A 23,138-nucleotide genomic window follows, 5' to 3' on the forward strand; every position below is an offset into this window, starting at 1 on the left:
GAGGAAACAACCGATTGTTTGTTTTGGGACCATAACAGAAAAACTGTTTTCTGTTTGACTGAGCTTTAAATGTGTTAACTGCTTACGCTCCAATCATTTAATGCTTTGACCAATCTTTTAATGCAATTTAAGAGTTTGTTAAGATTTGATAACAAACTACATCTTTGAATATATTCAAAAAAACAGATTTGAGATTTAATAATCTTTGACAAAGTTTTTCCTAAGAGTTTTTGAGTTTTTCAAAGAGCTGAGATTGCTAAGAGTTTGTGATTGATCAAAGTGTATGGAATAGGATTCTGCTTGTATTGATTTCAGATTTTCTTCTGTAACAAGTGTAATCCTTGTAATCTGTTGAACAAGCATTCGTTTCTATGTTTGCTGAGATTGGCTGTGTGTTATTGAGGGGATCAAAATCAGCAATCTTAGTGTTGGTGTGTTGACCAAGGAGAGTGTGTTTCTTGAGGTGTTCAAGGTCATTCTCTTGGTTATTGTGTAAGTGATCAAGTGGTGATTGCTTAGTGGATTTCCTCAGGGTTTCTGAGAAGACTGGATGTAGCTCTGGGTTTGGAATGAACCAGTATAAACAACTGTGTACAATTTCTCTATCCCTATCTCTTTAAATTCAGTTTTGTCAATTAATAACTGGTATAAACAACCGATTGTTTCGGTAAAACAACTGATTGTTTTTCCAGTATTGTGCTTTTGCTTTATGTTTTGAAAAACTGAATTCTTAATCAAGGTTTTCTTGAAGTATTTTTCATTCTAAGCTTAAAAGTTTACTAAAATCTTTCTTAAACTATTCACCCCCCGTCTCGTTTAAGGCCATATATTCTAACACTGCGGTCGTTGTTGGCCTAAAGACACATTGGGCTCTCTCAAAGAACTCCTACTTTCTATTTCCACTACTAACTTTGCCAACTCAGCATGTACAGAGGAATGATTTTATGAAGGGGAACAAACTTTTTCAGCCTGATGAGTCAGAGTAGCCTCCGCAAACTCCTTCAGGCCCTTGGTTTTCTCATTGGTGAAAAATAGGGTTTCTTTTCTTTGTACACCAGCTCTTGCCACAACAGGGACCTTAGAAGGGGGGACTTTTGTCCTATTCACGCTCAGAGCCTCGTTTCCCTCCTCTTCACAGCGGTCCTCTCCTCCATAAATAGCCATCTCCTCGTTGTTAAACCCCCGTACAACAGTATCCTCTACATAGGTCTCAGAGGAAGAGACACTATCAGAGGAGTCGAAGAAATTCCGGTTGCACATACATTGACCTCTGAACCTTGTGGGGTGTTCTTCTTCAATGTAAATACTCAGCTCTTGATCATTAATCCTCATGCTCTTAGCCATTTTAGCGTTACGATTTTTAAGCAGGCGAACTTGGAGTCATCTAATGATACAAGAGTCGCTACCTCTCCTACCACTTTCGCGAAGCAATCCTTATTCCAGAACGTTAGTGGTAGCCCATAACATCTCACCCATACAACCTTGTGGCTTGCAACGTGCTCTGCCGTCCACGGTTCAATGTTCAGAAAAACGCTCTTGAACCATTCCTTGTTAAGATTGACCAACTCCTCCATGTTTACTCCTTCTCGCGACGTAAGAAGGACGAGATTATCCCCCATGTACCTTATTCTAACCATGCTCATGCCTCCTTTCACAAATAAGTCACTCAGCTGTTCAAAGTCCATCTCCTCTCTAAACTGCCCAATCACACTGGTCACCATCCAGGGTGCAACCTGTTGTTCTGTTTTAATGATTGGCCCCTTCCAGCTACTTTGGGAATCATCTTTGGCAAAGTCTGCATATGATTTTCTTACTATTTTCACCTTCCAAACCTCCTTTCTCTTCTGATCATGGAAAACCCGACCTTCCTCTTGTAACAACCTGGGGTTCCTTGCCTTTTTTGTATGCTTCCCCCTGTTCTCACTCTCTACCCTTTTAGAATCTACCTCACTCCTCTAGTGATATGATTCCAATAACATGATAGAGATATTTCAAGGACATGTTATGGATTCAACTTGAGTTGGAATATGATTAGGCACTTTTCTAGAATTGGATCAATGTTCTTTCATTCAAGAACTCACCAAATCATAAGCAACCACCAAGCCAAAACTCATATGGAAACCCATTTTATGTCAAATGAACCGATTAAAATGAACAAAGAAGCAAAGGAACCTGTACCGTCCCGGGGTGATCGACCAAAAGTCCAAGTCAAAGTCAACACATAGAAGGACATCGCCTAAGCAAGACGTCCCCCAAGCGAGAGGTCGCCCAAGTAAGACATCGCCCGAAGAGTGAACCCGCGTGACAGAAGCATTTCGCAGAGAAGAGGGCCCACACGATGGAATAACCATAAGTTAGGTGGCGGCGTTGTGGGACCCTCTACACAGAATAAACGATCAAGTCAAAGGGGCACGTGACAATGCCCACGCGCTCATTAAAGATCTCCAAGGACGGGTGCATGCATGACACGTGATTAATTAGGGCACCCACGAAGTATGATGGCGCGAGAGATACAACGTTCAAGTTAGAGCCCAAGTGGCCGCAAGGTTATTCACTGCACTCCAGATAAGGGAAGTCCATGGGCCAGATACGCTAAGATCCTAGGGATAGCGGCGCAAGGACCTTCTCCAAGGAACCCTAGATAATAGCCGCAGCGCAAAGGTAAACCCTAGTTTTCACCTATATAAAGGGCACGAAGAACCCTAGTAAGGTACGCTTTTACAGTTACACGAGTTTTAACCTAATTCTGATAGTCCCACAAAGCACAAACCCTAGTTGTCTTCGCAGCACCCCACAGTGAGCACGAGGCAATTAGGGCAACACAGTTTTAGCCACACAGTTTCAGTCATTGAGATTATCATACAGTTTCCAGTCACTTTGGTGTTTCTCGCTAGCTGACTTGATCGTCGGAGTGCAAACGGCCGCGAGGGGGCCCCTTTGTTCACTTCTTTCAGGTACTCACAGACGGAGCAAGACGAAGGTGCCCTAGCTCGCAAGGACAAGCCACGCGTAAAGACGATCTCGGTCAACCGGCAAGAACATCCAATTAAAACTATCTAGAAAGCAAATGAACCGAATAAAAGCATGAAAGAAAGCTAATGAACCGATTAAAACAGTCAAGAACTGAAATGAACCGGACAAAACATGATAGGAACCAAATGAATCGAACAAAAGTGCAAGAACAAGCAAAATAACCGATTACAAAGATTAGAAAAGCCTAAGACATGTTTTTAGAGTTTATTTGGGATTGGAAATGGATGAATGAGATGGAAAGGAGAAGAGAACTTATGTGGTTGGAGTCCTTGGAGAGGAACACGCCACTTGAAGGATGCAAAGCTTCAAGATGAGTGTAGATGCCGCCACTTGAGGTTCCAAGATTGCTCTCAAGATAAGACTAGGGTAAGAGAAGACACAAGTCTCTCAATCACTCACCAATTTGGGAGAATTTCTGTACTCAAAATATCAAATCTGTATTAGAAAGACTCAAGCCCTCCTTTTATAGGAGAAGGACCGGTTATGAGTGTACAAGAAGCTTACAAAGAAAGCTAACCAAGGTTACCTTGCAACTCTTCCACTTCTAGTTCCTAAAGTGGAGAAGGAAGGGATACCTTTCTTGATTTTTCTAAAGCTAATATCAAAAGATGCTTTACACAAGAGGTATCTTTAGGTTTTCCTCTTAGCACCTACCTAAACACTATTCTATATTATTTACAAATTTATACAAAAGAAACTATAAAGAGGGATATTAATTGAAGCCCATTCTTGAAAGTTTGTAGTCTTCTTTTGGCTTTAGGCTTGTTCCTCTCTTTATTTTAATTCTTCTTTAATTTTTGAGAAGACTAGAAGGAAGAACTTCAAATGTTTGGGTGAATGACCTCTTCCTCCATTAGTAAAATCCTCTCTTATTTGATCTCTATCATACTCCTCGAGTTGGAGAGAATTCGACCACGAATTCTGAATCCCTGCATATAACAAAGTCAGTTTACTTTTACAATTAACTGTTGAATAGGAAAAAGGAAAACATGAGGGGACAAAGGGGCGCCCTAGCGGCCGTTTGCACTCCGACGGTCAAGTCAGCCCGCGAGAAACACCAAAAACTATGCACCTCCGTATCGGAGCACCGCGTATGGCACTCTGAAGGTGGTAAAAAGGAAACTGTGTCTAGTGTATATTTTCTCGTTCTGGCAAAGATCTTTCCCCAGTCCCTTGTACGTAACCTCAAGGCTCGAGCAAGCAACTAGAGAGTTTCTGGAAAATTTGCCAAAAGTTCGAACCCCGTTTCCAACATTCAAGGCGCTATTTAATCTACTCCCGCATTCAAAGCGCCTTAAAGCGCATTTAATTATAAAACGTAGCGCATTAAAAACGTTTAAACCGATTGGGAGCATTTATAGTACCTTAAACGTTCGAAACGGAAACTGTATTAAATAACTTTAATTACCTTGTACCTGACAAAATGGCGTTTCTATTCTGACCTGGCTGCTGTACACGTGGAGGGCCTCACAACGCCGTGACCCCATCTGGGGGCATTTCTTCGTGTGAGTCCTCTTACCTGGGAGTGCATCTGCGCTAGAGGTGACTTTTCGGGTGCCAACTCACGCCCCCAAACATCTAGTCACTCACTTTGAGAGCGTATTTGCCTTCCTCTCGTACCCTGCACCTGGCTACCCTGGGCGTGACCCTCCTCTTGAGTCGTATCTATCCCAAGGGCATCTCTAGGGCGGCAGGGGCACTTCACGAGTCAGGCTGCCTTACACTGGCGCTATCACTATGGCCTTGAAGCCACCTTTCTCTTCTCTTTATTACTACCCCGGATTATCGGGATTTGAGGCCTTCCCACGGCGTCGCTCCCTCCATGGTCTTTCCTACCCATGGGTATCGGGGAACCACACTGTGATTGCCTTGCCTTAGTGATATTTGACCTTGGCGAGGCCCTGGTTGGGCGACGCCTTATCTGGGCAATGCCTTAACTAGGCGATGCCTTAACCTTGGCGACGCTTCCTCTTGGCAACGCTGGCACTTGGCGTCTCTTCACCTAGGTGACGCCTTATGTTGACTTTGACCGCAGGCGTTCACTTTGACCTTGACTTTGTCAACGCCCGGATACGGGACGGTACACAAGCCCCCCAGTCTTAAGCTGAAGACTTGTCTTCAGCGCAAGGACTAAGGCCTCGCCCACGCCGCCCACGTGTCACCCTGGTGACGTGTCATTCCCTGCTGACTCAACACTTCTCGAATTATTGACGTGACACTCTCTGAAGCATAAGGGTGCCCTTAATGGCTGATTGGACATCCTCTGAAGCGGGGAAACTAACACCTTTTGGGGCCACGCTTAATCGCATGCCACGTGGCTCATCACAGGCCAACCTCTAGAGTCCCTTGCGCTCCCCTCGAGCACTTAATCCTTTTACACGCGGCACGATCACACGGTCCCCGATTAGCGCCTCTTGGGTTGCAAATGTAACGTTCAAGTTACCCAAAACCCCGCGCTCAAACCACTGTTTCATCCATTCTCTCTGCCTTTCTGCACTGTTCATCGTCTTCGAGCCCTTCCTGTACGATACTGCTCCCTCTTTCGCACTTCCCTTCCCTCCACACCTCGACACGAAAGGTATGGTTTTTCCACCTCCATTACTCTTCCTCATCATTGCATTGCATCGCTGCGTATTGAACTGCCTGGGACTGTTTATGTTTCTGCATTTCTGTGTTCTTCCGTTCCTCCGTTCTTCTCCGTTCCCTTCTCCTTCTTTCTGGGTTTTCTCGCGTGGGTGGCATTTTTCTAGGGTTTTATCCCCTCTTCTGTCTTGGCATCACTTGTTAAAACCCTTTTCCTTTCCTCTTTCTACAGTTATTTATCCGCATCATGGAGCGCCCGAACTCAAAGTCTGGTTCTCCCCCCAAGACCCCCAAGACCAACTATAAAGCCTTTTATTCATGGGCCCCCAACGAGCTTTTAAGCAAATGCACCACTCTGACAACCATTCAGGACCTGGAGAATCATCGCGGTGATCCTCACTTGTACAATTTTAATGCTTTCTGCCGCACCCATGACGCACACATTTTTGTTCGTCCCGGCAGACCTGGGAAACCTGTTTGCGTAGATGACAGACCCAGGAAGGGGGATCCTTTCTTCTCCATGTACCAAACGGTGTTTAAATGCATCGGGGTGTGCCTTCCGTTCACGCCCTTCGAGAGGGAACTTCTCACAGAGATCAACACAGCCCCCGCCCAGCTCCACCCCAACAGTTGGGCTTTCGTAAGGGGTTTTCAAATTCTTTGCGGATATCTAGGCATCCTTCCCTCTTTGGATGTCTTCTTACATTTCTTCGAGGTGAAGAAACAGGGGAAAAACTTTTGGGTAAGCTTCTCCGGGATCGCAGGTAGGATCCTTCTCTCTCTCTTCCAGAACTCATACAAAAGCTGGAAGGGAAAATTCTTCAGGGTGTGCTGTGCCAAGCAAGACCCCACAGCCTTGGACGGCTTTCCCCTGTACTGGACGGAACACCCCAAGCTGCTAAGGGCCAAGGCCCTGGATGAGCTATCCCCTGCTGATAGGGAGGTATGCAAGGCCTTGGCTGGCCTGGGGATTGTCTTCGACACGTTGAAGCTCATCGCGAGCGAATACAACGCCCACTCCCTGACCACCTACTTTGGTAGGGAGACTCCTCTCATATTGTTTTCTGTTATCTGTATTTTACTGCATCATGCTCGCTCCATTGGCCTCTTCCACCTGCTTTCCTCTGTGCTAAGTGCCTTATGTCTCATTCATCTGCGCGCCTTGTGGGTTTGCCTAACTGCTTTGACCTTAATTTCTGCTATTGGGTTTGTCTGAATGTAGGATCAGTGATGGACGCTTCCAAAAGGATGGTTTTGGCGAAAGCGATGAAGGCTGCTCGTGCCGCCAAGGCTGGCGCCTCTTCCGCCCCTGCTGCTGACCCAAATCCTTCATTAACCTTGCCCTTACTGCCAGCAACCACTACCGAAGCCCCACTAGGCTCATCTTCACCATCCTCACATAGCCCCGAGGCGCTTCAAACACCCGGCTATCCTCCACCCATCGCCGTCGTCCCTCTGGCTGAGGCTTCATCTCCGGCTCCAACCCCCCTTGACAAAGAAAAACGGGTCTTGGAGATTATATCCGATGATGAGGACTCTGATGGCGTGGCACCCTTCAAGAGGAGGAAGGCTGCGAGGGTTCCCATCCTACCAACGGCATCGCCCCTGGGAGGGAATTCCTTTAGGGATAACCCTCCAAGTGCCACTTCTCTTCCTCCCACAATGGTCCAAGAGGAAACAGGCGAAGGGGCCGAATCCGCTCCACCCCCACCACCGGAAGAGGTCTCTATTGCTCCCGCCTGTATGATTTTACCCTCATTTTTTCGCCTTCATGTGCTTCGACTGTTTTGCCTGTACTCTACCCCTTTCTTTCGCTGCGTTGGGTGATCCCATATACCGAGTGCCTTGCTCCTATCGTGCTTCTCGGAAACCGTTCCACCTTCGTATCTATGAGGCCTCTGCCTCGTGAAGGTGTCGGTGGCTTCACCATTGCCCAACGCAAAAGTTGAAACCTCCCCCGGGCCTTAAATACTTGGGACAAGGTCACGCGTCGACGCCCACACCCATGGAGAGGCTTGCCTAACGGAGCCGTATCGTCCATGGGGTGTCTCAAACACCGAAGCGACCTGTCCTTTGATCCCTGGTACCCGGCGCCCACGCCTAAGGAGAGGCCTGCTACAGTAGCACCGTATCGTCCTCAGGGTGTCTAGAAACGCCCAGCACTGGGAAAGCTCAAAGCCCTCTGGGGGGTCGTTCCCTCCATGGCCTTTCCTTCCCATGGGTGTTGGGGAACAATCCCTGCCAGTGGTTCACTCAGCATTTGGCGATCTCGTCTCCCTCTACAGTCTTTCCTACCTGTGGGTATCGGGGAAGCGACGCCGCTAGCGACTAGTTTTGGCCCTTTCGATTCATCTCCCTCCACAGTTTTTCCTACCTGTGGGTATCGGGGAGGCGACACCGCTAGCGACTAGTTTTGACTTCTTCGATCCATCTCCCTCCACAGTCTTTCCTACCTGTGGGTATCGGGGAGGCGATACCGCTGATACTTGTACTGGCGACGCCCGCAACATCTCACGCTGGCGACGCCTCCTGTGCCCTCCACTGGCGACGCCCGGTACGGTTAAGCCGTTGACTTTACCTTGACATTGACTTTGACTTTGACTCAGGTCGACGCCCAAGGGTGGTGAAAAGCTCCAGGTCTCGCCCGTGCCATCCACGTGGCGTTTCTCGTATGGCTGATGGGACGTTCCCCTACTTGACTTGGTCCTGACATTTCCTGAACCTCTGGCCCATTCTCGACGGCGCATCGTACCCTCGGGCATTCTATCGATACGACGTTTTCTGAGTGTTAACCAGTGATGCCAGGGTCATCCTCCCATCTCCTGCCACGTGGTTTGATCGCACGGTGTACCCATTTGCGTCGTTTGGCGCTCTAACTGCAATATTTCCATTTGCGTCGTTTGGCGCACTAACCGCAATATTTAGTTCTTCAGAATCCTGAACCTGCCCTCATCGTTTATGTGCCTTCGAAACCTACCTACACCATCTTTCTTCACGCAAAGAGTCCCTCCGGTGTCTTCTTTAACCAGCGTTTTACCCCTGCGTTTCCAGCAGGTCACTCTCCTCCAAACCTCCCAGATACTGTCCAGGCATGTCTTCCCCTGTTCCTCTCCCCAGGGTTAACCCCAAGGACCTGTATACTTGGGCCTCGAGTGAGCTTCTTGACGAGTGCTCATGCTTACTCTCCACCAGGGCCATAAGGGAGCACAAGGGGGATTCGTGCTCCTATGACCACCGTGCCTTCGCGAAGAGGCACGACGACGATATTGCTGTGCTCCCTTGCACTTTAGGGGAGCCAGTGTGCGGAGACGAACGGGCCAACGATGGGGTCCCCTTCTTTTATTTCTATCAGGTGGTTTTCAAGACCATCGGCGTGCGCCTGCCCTTCTCCAGGTTTGAGAAGGAACTGCTGACAGAGATCAATGCTGCTCCGGCCCAGTTATATCCCAATAGCTGGGCTTTCGTCAAGGCCTTTGACGTCCTTTTCGGGTTTCTGGGTTGTGCACCCTCGGTTGATATCTTTCTTCACTTCTTTGAGGTGAAGAGGCAAAGGAATAACCTCTGGGTGACCCTCAGTAACGTTCCTGGCAGGGTTCTCCTGACCCCTTTCCAAAACTCCTTCACTGGGTGGAAAGGCAGGTTCTTCAAAATCTGTTGCTCTGATCTCGTTCCCTCCGCCCTAGATGGTTTTCCACTGTACTGGGTGAGGGAGACGAGGGCTCTCAAATCCAAACCCTTCAAGAAGCTAGCCCCGAATGACCAGGTGGTTTGCCGGATCCTTGCTGAGGCGGGAGGTTTTGACTCCGCCACCTTGATCAGTTTGGAGTTCAACGCCGGAACCCTAGAGAAGTATATATGTATGAGTCACTGCCCTAGAAACTTCCGCCTTTGGTGCTTTCTAACTGTGTGTGTTTCGCTTCATGGTGTCTCTGACACGTTCATCTCCCTTGGTGCAGGTTCGAAGATAAACCAAGAGCGGAGGTCACGACTTACTCGGGATCTGCGGACTGAGAGCAGGGCTTCGTCTTCCTCCCGTGCTGACTCCGGCGGCCACTGAAGAATGGTTCGTTTGTGTTTTTTGTATGAGCACAGGGCTTGTAATGTTTTCCCTATTCGCATTACTCCCATTTATCTCGAACACTGCTTGTAAATTTAATTCTACTATACCATGTTTCCGTAACGCCGCTTTACTTTTGCACACACCTCATATACGGTGCGTTTTTCCTCCGTCATGTTTCTTAGCGGCGCCTGCGCTTGGGCGACGCCTTCTACCTTGGCGACGCTTTCTCTTGGCGACGCCTTCTCTTTGCGACGCCTTCTTTCTTGGCGACGCCTTCTCTTGGCGACGCCTTCTTTCTTGGCGACGCTTATCGCCGCTTCAAACGGGGAAAAGATAAAGACTAAAAACTAAGGCAAGGTTTTTCTCAAACTTGTTTCTTTTTTCTTTATTTGGGTGACCTCATTAAAAAACCCCGGAAAGGGAAAAAGAGCGTCCCCTTTAACAAGACCGTTACATCGCTGCTTACATAAATCAACTAAAATAAAACTTCAAGTTGGCTGCATTCCAACTGCGCGGGATGGGACCCCCCTCCAAGGTCTCTAGGTGGTACGAACCGTTTCCCTTAGCCTCAGTAATTCTGAAGGGTCCGGTCCACTTGGGAGACAGCTTATTCTCCAGTTCGTATGGATGAGCCTTCCTCATAACTAGGTCGCCAATCTGAAACTGCCGTGGCTTTACCTTAGAGCTATATTGTCGCTCTACTCTTCTCTTTACCGCTTGGGCTTTTATTCTGGCTTCCTCCCTGGCTTCGTCTAGTAGATCCAGGTTCACCCGCCTTTCTTCGTTGGATTCCTCAACCACAAAGTTTTGAAAACGTGGCGAGCTTTCGTGTATTTCTACCGGGATCATCGCATCCGACCCATACACCAAACTGAAAGGCGTCTCCATGGTAGAAGATTGGGGCGTGGTATGGTATGCCCATACGATCCTTGGTACTTCCTCCACCCACGCCCCTTTGGCCTTATCTAGCCTCCTCTTTAGCCCCCTCAGCAAAACTCTGTTTGCTGACTCTACTTGCCCGTTAGTCTGGGGGTGTTCGACCGATGCGAACACTTGCTTGATGCCTAACTCAGCACACAGGCTTCTCAACTGCTGACTGGCAAACTGGGTTCCATTATCAGATATCAGCCGCCTAGGTATGCCAAAGCGACACACAATGTTCTTCCACACAAAGTGTTGCACCTTGTGCGTAGTGATCTGGGCCACGGGCTTCGCCTCTATCCACTTGGTGAAGTACTCGATGGCAACGATCAAGTACTTCATCTGCCTTATCGCCAGTGGGAATGGTCCTAGGATGTCAATCCCCCAGGTATGGAAAGGCCACGGGCTGTATATGGATCGCAGCTTTTCTGGCGGCGCCTTGTGCCAGTCGGCGTGTTTTTGACATTGCTTACAACGCTGGGCGTGCTGCACACAATCTTCCTTTACTGTTGGCCAATAAAAACCTGCGCGTACCACCTTAGAGGCTAATGACCTTGCCCCCACGTGGCTCCCACAAACGCCTTCGTGGAGCTCCGCCATTATTCTGGTACACTCGTCGCCACTTACGCACGTTAAGATAGGGTGAGTGAACCCGTGCCTGAACAACACTCCGTCCACCAGAGTGTACCTTGCGGCATTTCTCTTAACCTTCTTACCCTCTTCAGGCTCCACTGGGAGAGCCCCATCCGCCAGGTACCGTCTGTACGGCGTCATCCAGGTGTCTCCTTCGGCTAGGGCACATACCTGCATTTGCCTGCCTTCCTCGGGCGTGTCCGCGTATGTGCTGATGCGGGGCATCTTCAGCGTATCTTGGGTCAAAGAACGATGACTCCTTGGCCTCCCTCTTGCTGTACAAATCTGGAGGACATCCACCCTGTTATCTTCCACGAACTTACGCGGAACTTTGAGCGTCTCTTGGATCACTGTCTTTTGTCTACCCCCCTTGCCTGAGCTGGCCAGCTTGGCAAGCAGGTCGGCTCTGGCATTCTGCTCCCTTGGGACATGTATCAGCTCAAGAGCGTTGAATGCTCCCTTCAATAGTTGGACGTATTTCAGATACGCCGCCATCTGTAGGTCTTTCGCCTGGAACTCACCCGACACCTGCCCCGTAATCAACTGGGAATCGCTTTTCACCAAGAGGTTCTGCGCGCCCATCTCCTTGGCCAGGAGCATTCCTGCGATCAGAGCTTCGTATTCAACCTGATTATTACTTGCCTTAAAGGCGAAGCGCAGAGCTTGCTCAATCAGCACACCATTGGGTCCCTCCAAGACTATTCCTGCACCACTCCCTTGTTGGTTGGAAGAGCCATCAACCGAGAGCAACCACTGTGAGCCCACCTCCACCTCTTGTTCACCTCCGGGCGAGAGTTCCGCCACAAAATCTGCATATACTTGCCCTTTGATGGATCCTCTAGGCTCATACTGGATGTCGAATTTTGACAGCTCCATCGCCCAGTGCACCATTCTCCCAGCTACATCAGGCTTCTGCACCACCGTAAAGCTGTGGAAGTAATGACGGAGCCTCCTGGCTGAAAACACCACTGCCAACGCTGCCTTCTCCAGCGCCTGGTATCTCGTCTCCGCACCTTGTAGTGCCTTGCTTACGAAATATATGGGCTTTTGACTCTGGTCCTGCTCCTGGACCAGTACAGAGCTGATAGCCCGCTCTGTCACCATAAAGTATAACCGGAGGGGCACGCCCGTTACCGATTTGCAGAGGACCAGTGGCGTCGCTAGGTATTCTTTCAACTTGATGAAAGCCGCTTCGCACTCGTCAGTCCATGCAAAGCGACTATTTCTCTTGAGGCACTGGAAATATGGATGCCCCTTCTCTCCCCCGGCAGAAACAAACCTTGAGAGCGCCGCCATCCGCCCTATCAGCTGCTGCACTTCCTTTACCGACGTCGGGCTTCGCATGGTGATAATTGCTGCGCATTTGTCGGGGTTCGCCTCTATCCCCCTCTCTGTGAGCATGAAACCTAGGAACTTACCGGCCTCTACCCCGAAGACACACTTCTCAGGGTTTAGTTTGAGGCGATATTTGGATATAGTGACGAACAACTCCTCTAGGTCTGCCATGTGCTGTTCCCTATCCTGCGACGCCACTACCATGTCGTCCACGTAGGCATATACATTCCTTCCTAACATGGGCGCTAGGACCTTGTCCATCAGCCTTTGGTAGGTGGCGCCCGCGTTTTTCAGCCTAAAAGGCATCACCTTGTAACAGTAACTGCAAGTCTCTGTCATGAATGCAGTTTTGCTCTCATCTATCGGGTGCATTTTGATCTGGTTGTATCCCGAGAATGCATCCAGGAAGCTTAGCACCTTGCAGCCGGATGCACTATCCACCAACGCGTCGATGCTGGGTAGTGGGTACGAGTCCTTCGGGCACGCTTTATTTAAGTCCGTGAAGTCCACGCACATCCTCCACTTCCCATTCGCTTTCTTCACCAGGACAACGTTGGCTAACCACACAGGGTATTGAATCTCCCTGATGTGGCCAGCACTCAGCAGCTTCTGCGTTTCCTCCTTTACCACCAGCTGCCTCTCCTCGTTAAACTTTCTCCTCCTTTGGCGCACGGGGCGGACCGTGGCGTCCATGCTGAGGTGAGGACATAGGAAATCCGGGTCGATGCCAGGCATATCCGAGGCAGACCATGCGAAGGCATCCAAGTGGCGTGAAATTACCTCTGCCACCCCCTCCTGATCTTCTCGGCTTAGCAAACGCCCTAACTTAAACGTTTTGCCGCTAATCTCCCTCTCCATGGCGTTAGCCGCCGGTTGGTCCCTGCTATCATCCTAAATGGGCGCCGCCTCTTCCACGGGCGCCGTATCGTCAGGTCCCTCCTCCATGAGTGTATCTACCTCGGGCGTCGCCCTCACGGGTGTGGCCTCGTCCGGCGTTGTCCCGGCGGGCGTCGCCTCAATCATCGATGTGTCCACACTGGGCGGACGCTCAAACACCATGAACACGCTTTTCTTCGTTTTCAGGCTGTTTTCATTACACTTCCGCGCCTCCTCCTGATCCGACTTGATAACTATCACCTTGCCGCTGAGGTCCGGCAGCTTCATCTTCATATGGCGTGTGGAGGCTACTGCGTTCAGCCTATTCAACGCCGGTCTGCCCAACAAAATGTTGTAGGCGGAGTGGGCGTTCACGACCAAGTACCGGATGCTTTCGGTACGCGAGGCCTCTCCATCCGTGAACGTAGTCCTCAACTCCAGGTAGCCTCGGACTTCCACCTGGTTGTCTACAAACCCATATAGGCACCCAGAACATGACGTCTGCTGAACTTCCCTGGTCGACAAGAACCCTGTGCACCTTTCTTCCACCCGTGACAACCGAGATGACCACGGGGTCATTGTCATGCGGCACCACGTCTCGAAGATCCCCTCTCGTGAACACTTGGTCCGATTCCCACGGCTCACCCGAGATCCTTTCTTCGATCGAGTTGACCCCCCTCGCGTATTTCTTTCGCTAGGATGCGGTGGGTCCTCCGTCGGAAAAACCTCCAGCAATGGTGTGAACCTCGCCGAGAACGGGCATCTCGTGCGCTTGCTCCTCTGTTGGCGCCGGCAGGGCGGCGGTCGCGGCGGGTTCTGCGACATAATCCTTCAGAAACTCGCTTCTCACCAGCTCATCAAGCTGGTAACTCAACGAGAGGCAGTTGTCAATGTGATGACCGAAGGCCTCATGGAACTCGCACCAAGAGTCTTTCCGTGGCCCTAACACCTTGTCAGTTTTCGCCGGTCGCCTCAACCTCTCAGCTATATTAGGCACGGCGATCAGGTCCTTCAACTCCACCACAAAGTTGTACCTCGCCGGCCTTGCCCTCTCTCTGACTGGGCGATCCCCTCCTGCTGGACCCCGGGGCTGGGGTTTTCTGGTCTCATAGGGGCGTCTCCCCTCTGGCCTCTTTCTCCCCATCGTGGTCTCGTTGACCCTGACAGGTTGAGCCCGCGTCTGTGCTCTCGGGCGCGAGGGTACGATGCTGGTGCGCTTCTCACACACCTCTCCTTCAGAGGCGATATGTTCCACCGCCCGACGCCGTATTTCAGCAAAAGTCCTTGGGCGATTGCGAATAATAGATTCGCAAAAAGGGCCGGGACACACGCCTTTCCTGAAGGCATACACAATCATGGGCTCCTCCGACGTGCCCACTTTCACCACTTGGGACCCGAAACGGTTGATATACTCCTTCAAACTCTCCCCTTGATATTGCTTCACATCAAACAGATCGTAGGAGACCGGCGGCGGGGCCCTGTTCACCGGGTATTGCTCTCTGAACAACTGGGACAGCTGCTGAAAAGAGGTGATATGGCCGCTAGGAAGGCTGATAAACCAATCCATGGCCATTCCTGTCAAAGTGCTCATGAAGAGCTTACATCTTGCGGCGTCAGAGCCGCCTACTAACACCATTTGTGTGTGGAACGCCGTGAGATGCGCCTCGGGGTCCTCCATCCCGGTGAAAATCACCTTGGGCCTTGCGAAGGTGTTGGGGATCACTCTCTTGGTGGGGTGAGATGCTCCATCTCTTCGTTCTCGCGTTGCCCCTGGTTGTTCCTCAGACCTCGGCGCAACTCCTCATTAACGCGACGGAGCTCTTCGTTCCTCACATGCGAGGCGTCGAGATCCGCCTGCATGCGTTCTTGTTCTATCTTCGACTCCGCCATATCATCCTGCAGCCCCCTCATTATCTCCAGGACTTGCTGCATGGACATTTCTTCTCCCGCAGCGCGTGCGGTACCTCGTCTAATGGTGGCCATTCTTCACTATTTTCTCAATCGTTATCGTGACCTGATAGATCCTTTCAAACTTGCGATGGGACCAATGTTTTATATCAGCCCCACGGTGGGCGCCAAATATTCCGTCCGGTTGACCTGGGACGTCTTCGTGCGCGACCTCAACCGTCAGCTAGGGTCTCCTTCCCACTGGTTACCTGTGGATTCCTGCAAAGAAGGACAAAGGGGCGCCCTAGCGGCCGTTTGCACTCCGACGCTCAAGTCAGCCCGCGAGAAACACCAAAAACTATGCACCTTCGTATCGGAGCACCGCATATGGCACTCTGAAGGTGGTAAAAAGGAAACTGTGTCTAGTGTATACTTTCTCATTCTGGCAAAGATCTTTCCCCAGTCCCTTGTACGTAACCTCAAGGCTCGAGCAAGCAACTAGAGAGTTTCTGGAAAATTTGCCAAAAGTTCGAACCCTGTTTCCAACATTCAAGGCGCTATTTAAGCTACTCCCGCATTCAAAGCGCCTTAAAGCGCATTTAATTATAAAACGTAGCGCATTTAAGACGTTTAAATCGATTGGGAGCATTTATAGTACCTTAAACGTTCGAAACAGAAACTGTATTAAATAACTTTAATTACCTTGTACCTGACAAAATGGTATTTCTATTCTGACCTGGCTGTTGTACACGTGGAGGGCCTCACAACGTCGTGACCCCATCTGGGGGCATTTCTTCGAGTGAGTCCTCTTACCTGGGAGTGCATCTGCGCTAGAGGTGACTTTTCGGGTGCCAACTCACGCCCCCAAACTTCTAGTCACTCACTTTGAGAGCGTATCTGCCTTCCTCTCGTACCCTGCACCTGGCTACCCTGGGCGTGACCCTCCTCTTGAGTCGTATCTATCCCTAGGGCGTCTCGGGGGCGGCAGGGGCACTTCACGAGTCAGGCTGCCCTACACTGGCGCTATCACTATGGCCTTGAAGCCACCTTTCTCTTCTCTTTATTACTACCCCGGATTTTCGGGATTTGAGGCCTTCCCACGGCGTCGCTCCCTCCATGGTCTTTCCTGGGTATCGGGGAACCACACTGTGATTGCCTTGCCTTAGTGATATTTGACCTTGGCGAGGCCCTGGTTGGGCGACGCCTTATCTGGGCGATGCCTTAACTAGGCGACGCCTTGACCTTGGCGACGCTTCCTCTTAGCAACGCTGGCACTTGGCGTCTCTTCACCTAGGCGACGCCTTACGTTGACTTTGACCGCAGACGTTCACTTTGACATTGACTTTGTCAACGCCCGGATACGGGGCGGTACAGGAATGATGATATTTTTTGGAAAAAGGCCTCTTAAATGGTGAAAACCATTAGGAGGTATGAAAAAATCATCCCTAACATTCTTTAACCAAGTTGGTGTTGAAATAGGAACCTTAGGTAATGAAAAAGATAAAGAAGAAGAATACCTTTGAGGTTCAACTTGAGGCATAGCACGAGTCAACATGATTGATTTAGTGGATAAAGTGGTGTGACTCGGTTTAGTACTTACTTCTTTTGCTTTCTCATTTTCTCTTTTAGTTTTCATTTTTATTTGGTCTTCATGAACCTCCTTGGGAGAGAGGGGTTTTAAGATAACCTTGCGCCCTTGGAAGGAAAAAGACATTGTATTGGATAGGCCATCATGTAAAACATGTCTATCATATTGCCAAGGCCTTCCTAAAAGAAGATGAGTTGCTTCCATAGGCACAACATCACATAAAACCTCATCTTTATACTTGCCTATTGCAAAGTTAATGAGGACTTGTTTGTTAACCATGATTTCACCTTCGATACTTAACCATTGCAATTTATAAGGCTTGGTATGAGAGATAGTGGGTAAGGCTAACTTCTCCACAACTCTTGTACTAGCCACATTAGTGCAACTACCCCCATCAATAATCAAGGAACATAACTTGTTGTTGATGAGACAGCGGGTGTGAAAAATATTTTCTCTTTGGGTATCATTCAATGATTTTGGAATTGTTCCCAACATTCGCCTTATCATCAATAAGTCACCTTCACAAGGACTTTCGCTCTCAATCTCATTTGATGGCTTAGAAGGTGAAGAATGCCTAGATGAATTGGATTCATGCTCACTAACTACTACCTCATTATGCACAAACATATTCCTTTTAGAAGGGCAATTAGAAGCTATGTGACCATATCCCAAATATTTAAAACATTTCTTACTAGACGATTTGATTGGTGATATATGAGTAGAAGTAGAAGGCTTAGACTCTTTAGGTGTGAAAGAAGAATCTTTAGAAGGAAGGTTTGAAAAAGTTTTTTTATTTTTCCAAGAATTGTTGTAGTAGCCATCATTGAGAGAAGTTTTAAAAGCATTTTTCTTTGCAAGTTGGGATTCAACCTTCATTGCAAGGTGAACCAAAGATCCCAAAGATTAATACTCTTGAAGTTCAACAATATCTTGAATATCCCTTCTTAGACCACTCACAAACCTAGCTATCATAGCTTCCTCACTTTCTTTCATGTGTACTTTAAGTAAAAGCGTTTCTAACTCCTTAAAATAAGCATCCACACTTAGCGTGCCTTGTTGAAACCGTTAGAGCTTCAACATTAGGTCTTTCCTAAAGTGTGGTGGCACGAATCTAAGGCACATACACTCTATCAAATTGTTCCAAGAGACCACAAGAGGCCTCTTGTTATAGCAAACGTCCGTTACAAGGCTATGCCACCATTTCATGGCATAATCTACAAATTCTAAGGCGGCTATTTTCACCTTTTGGTCCTCCTCAACCTCATAGGCTTTAAAAATTTGTTCACATTTAGCCTCCCAATCTAAATACACATTAGGACCACTATCACCGTTAAAGTTAGGTACTTTTACAAGAGAAAGTTGAGGCTTTGCTTCTTGGTGATGTCTTTGTTCACGGTGATGGCTTTCTCCATGGGAATGATGGCGATGCCTCCTTCTCCTATAATCTTCTCCATGGCCGTGAGCATTGGAAGAATCTTTGGAAGAAGGCCTAGAAGAATGATGTCTTCCATGAATGGAATGTGAAGATCTTTCTTGCTTCAATTCAACTTTTGCCATTCGTTCTTCCAACCTTTGCAATGCTTCATCTTTGAGAGCAAGAGCCCTCTTTGCCTCTTTTAACTCATTAAGAACATAAGCCTTATGAGTAGAGTGTGGTTTTGAAGATTCAGCACTTGAATAGGTATCCATTAGAAAAGGAAAACAGCAAACACAATAGCAACCAATGTTAAGAAAACAAAGTTAGCAAAAAAAAAACAGTTAGAACAATGTGCCAAAAGGTAAAAATCACTCAAGTCACTCTTAAGAAAGAATACTTCCCTTAACCAATCTGCCCTTGAGGCCTTAGCAACCTCAAATGAAATATGTCAAAGCAAAAGCACTCAACCTCAAAGCCAAAGCACCACAACACCAAAGAACAAACAAAGACAAACAAGAAAAGGTGTAAACAAGAAAGGCTACACAAAAGGAATACAAGAGTTATGACAAACACAAAGAATAGTGATGAAAAGACAAGCAAGGAAATAAGGTACTCAATGAAAAGGATGGCACACAACAGAAACCTAGAGAAAAGCACTAGAATAGATGAAGAAAACAAAAACAAAACTACTGGAAAATATTTTTGTGCAAACTGTGCGTGAATTCACAGATTTATCTGGAATTGTATAAAGCGAACTGGACTATGAAATTGTAACCACAGAAAGTTCAAGATCTTATCTCAATAATGGCACTGGAATTACACAAAAACAGTTAGCCAATTAATTGCGATAAATTTTGCAAAATCACTGCCAGATTACTGTATTTTTTTCGGCAGAATTACACACTGAACGTATTTCATTTATCATTTTTTTTGTACTTGGAATTTTGATGTACTTCTTTTTTCTATTTTTTTTATAACACTTTGAAGAACTCAAATCCAGAATTTTAGAAATTTCCAGTAAGCAAATCAATTGCAATAAATCAAAACAGTCAGCACGTATTCAAGAAAACAGAGGAAACCTAACAGGAATGAAAAACATAATTAAGAACTAGCAAAGACATAATAGAAATGATGTTTAAGAACTTGTATAGGTCTATTACACAAGTATGAACTCAATACTAAAAAGAAAATGCACCAAAGGATCAAGAAACAAACACATAAAACTATACTAAACACAAAATCAAGAAACAAAAATTACAACAAAAGGACCACAAAGAATTGATAACATTTTTGGAGAAACATGACTTTGACAAAACTTATAAGGATTCAAAAATCAAAATGACACAAACACAATGTAATAACAACAAGAAAAACAGCAAGAAATACCCAAAATAAACCTAAAACAGAAAGGTAACAACAAGAATGTAAAGTTCTTGAATTAAAAGTGCCAAAACAACTTAAACACAAACAAGAACAAACCTAAGACTCATGATACCACATGATATGATTCCAATAACATGATAAAGATATTTCAAGGACATGTTATGGATTCAACTTGAGTTGGAATATGATTAGGCACTTTTCTAGAATTGGATCAATGTTCTTTCATTCAAGAACTCACCAAATCATAAGCAACCAAGCCAAAACTCATATGGAAACCCATTTTATGTCAAATGAACCGATTAAAATGAACAAAGAAGCAAAGGAACCGATTAAAAATATCTAGAAAGCAAATGAACCGAATAAAAACATGAAAGAAAGCTAATGAACCGATTAAAACAGTCAAGAACTGAAATGAACCGAACAAAACATGATAGGAACCAAATGAATCGAACAAAAGTGCAAGAACAAGCAAAATAACCGATTACAAAGATTAGAAAAGCCTAAGACATGTTTTAAGAGTTTATTTGGGAATGGAAATGGATGAATGAGATGGAAAGGAGAAGAGAACTTATGTGGTTGGAGTCCTTGGAGAGGAACACGCCACTTGAAGGATGCAAAGCTTCAAGATGAGTGTAGATGTCGCCACTTGAGGTTCCAAGATTGCTCTCAAGATAAGACTAGGGTAAGAGAAGACACAAGTCTCTCAATCACTCACCAATTTGGGAGAATTTCTGTACTCAAAATATCAAATTTGTATTAGAAAGACTCAAGCCCTCCTTTTATAGGAGATATTAATTGAAGCCCATTCTTGAAAGCTTGTAGTCTTCTTTTGGCGTTAGGCTTGGTCCCCTCTTTATTTTAATTCTTCTTAAATTTTTTAGAAGACTAGAAGGAAGAACTTCAAATGTTTGGTGAATGACCTCTTCCTCCATTAGTAAAATCCTCTCTTATTTTATCTCTATCATTCTATACCTCAAGATATTTCCATGCAACTTCTTATTGCCAATGTAAATTTGGTCTAAATCCCTCTCTAGCTTCCCCACATTTCTGACTTCAAAGAATCTAACAAACCCAAATCTTCTCCCCCATTTGTTAAGCCTTCTTGAAATGAACACTTCCTTAACCCTAACCCATCTTCTAAAGATTTTGATCATGTCTAATTTCACGTACCTATATGGAATGTTTGCAAAGAAGAACGTTGTAAAATCATTACGGTTTGAACCAGATCCTCCATAACTTCCTTGTGCACCTTGCCTCATTGTAGAGCTTTTGTTTATTCAATTTAGTAGATTATTGGTTTATTTTAGTGTCAAGAATTTCCAAAGCTATTAGTTTGTGTGCATGAATGTTTTAATTCCTAGGTTTGTTTGAGTTGTGTGGCCATAAGAAAATTGTTTATTATGGAAAAGATATAAGAAAGGATTTGGTTAGATCCTTTTATTGCATAATGGATTCTACTATACTGCCAATATCAAACTTCAGAAGTTCCTATGCTATTCTTGATTATTGGAAGGCTTTTAGCTTATATGTAAAGTTAAAGGTAATTGGTTGAGAACTTTAAACATAAGAATTCTAATATGCCTAATAAAGCATGAATAGACCATTGTACTATTATATTTTCTAAACTTGTATCTTGACTAAGTTAAAAAAAAGATAGTTAAAAGCTCTTGGACTCATAGTGGATATTGTATGAACTCTTTGTGCTCTCAGTCTACAGTAGAAGTGGACAATGTCTAATACCTTCTCCAACTCCATGTAACACTACAAAAATTTATAATTTTAGTAGGGGTTTATTAATATAGGTTATTATAATCTTTAGTAAAGCACACACTTAGTAGAGGTTTTCTAAACTCTTAGGAAGACATACACTTAGTAGAAGTTTTTTAAACCTCAACAATTTTTTAATGAATCAATAATAAAATATTTTAATTTTTGTTCTTTCTTCTTTCTTAGTTTCTCCTCTTTTTAACCTAATGTGTTCCTTCTCCAAATCAATGCTCTCTAGTGTTAATCCTAGGTGCCTTCATTTTTTTCCAACTGAAGCATTATTTTTCGTTCTTTTAAAATTCAGTAGCCCCATTCTCTTATTTCTCTTTCTTATTCACCTTTTATTTTCACAATCATCATGTAGAAACCATTCTCTTTCTCCTCCTCCTTTTTATTCTTAATCTTTGTTTTTCAATTTTCTTTCCTCTATTTTTTAGGTTAAGTAGAGGCTGGAAAGCAAGTGAATGGAGAAGGTGTCACTGAAGGAGAAGACTTAAAAGGATGAAGTTCTTTCGAAGGTTGTTTTAGAAATTTTATGTTTACAACCTATTCAATTATTAGTTCCCTGATTCTTATACAAAATTATGTTTTTCTTATGTTTAATTTATGTTATCAACTTCTAGGTCAATGTTTTCATGTGTTGATTTATACATGAAACTAGTATGTAAATGTAACAGTATCAAAATCAAAATGTTATGGTTTTGCTTGTAACATGGTAGGTTTTTTACAAGGGTTGGGACACCCCAAAAGTTTCCCCTTTAATTATTTTATTCATTGCTGATAAAAAAAAATCAAAATCACTAAAACCTTAACCCTTTCTCTGTTCTCTTCTCTTAATGTATTGTGATCTATGACGCAAAAGTAGAGCTTTAGCTACAATGAGAAGCCATGACGATGACCTCAATCTCCTTCTCTCCCTTTAGGACAGAGTTTCCAATGACGAATCGGTCAACCAAAAGGGAGAAACCTAACATGTATGTATTAAAAACGCCATTCAGGATTGCGTTCCCTATGATCCCTCCGAAGCACCCAAACCAACCAACAATGTCGTAGGAGGAAGTCACGAGCAATGGAAGGGCCCATCGGTCAAAACACAACAAAGCACGCCCCAGTGGATGATGAAGAGCTTCGTAGGAAATTTAAGAGAAGGTGTGGACTTTGAAAAAGTAGGAGAGGAACTTGTGAAAGGGGGTTTGACCATGGTGAGGGCGAGATTTCTGGGTGATAGTCTGGTGCTGCTCACTCCAAGAGAAGGGGAGGCGATGGAGGACATCATGAAGATGAACAAAGGTTGGTTTGATAATTCTTTTTCAAGTGTCAGTCCATGGTCGCATAACTGTGGGGTCAGCTATAGAATTATTTGGGTAAGGTGTTTTGGGCTGCCTTTACCAGCGTTGAACAGGGACTGCTTTGATAAAGTTATTGGAGAACTCTCTAAGTCGGCAACAGTGGTCGCCGTAGATGAAGCTTCACTCTCATGGGAGGTTTTGGAATACGTCAGGTTGAAAGTGAGAGTCCAGAATGTTGGGAGTGTCAGATGGGCGAGAAGAATGCAGATCAATGATCTTTTGTGTAGTATCCTAGTTGAGGAGGAACCTTAGGGTTGTGCTGGTTGGGGATGTAAAGGAAAAAAGGAATGGGAAGATACATCTGAT

General features: G+C 46.1%; 1 protein-coding gene across 1 annotated transcript; it reads right to left on the reverse strand.

Moving 5' to 3' along the window:
- Positions 1-1,328: 1,328 nt before the first annotated feature.
- Positions 1,329-20,975, reverse strand: LOC150027166 (uncharacterized). The gene is made up of 3 exons (XM_090303836.1): positions 20,689-20,975; positions 18,261-18,588; positions 1,329-1,955 (listed from the first exon to the last, which is right to left on the reverse strand). The coding sequence occupies exons 1-3, from the start codon at positions 20,973-20,975 to the stop codon at positions 1,329-1,331; spliced, it is 1,242 nt and encodes a 413-aa protein (XP_090159962.1).
- Between the last annotated feature and the right edge of the window lie 2,163 nt (positions 20,976-23,138).

Source organism: Phaseolus vulgaris, chromosome 6, assembly GCF_051622355.1.
Source record: "Phaseolus vulgaris cultivar YP4 chromosome 6, ASM5162235v1, whole genome shotgun sequence".
In the NCBI taxonomy this organism is placed as follows: domain Eukaryota; kingdom Viridiplantae; phylum Streptophyta; class Magnoliopsida; order Fabales; family Fabaceae; genus Phaseolus; species Phaseolus vulgaris.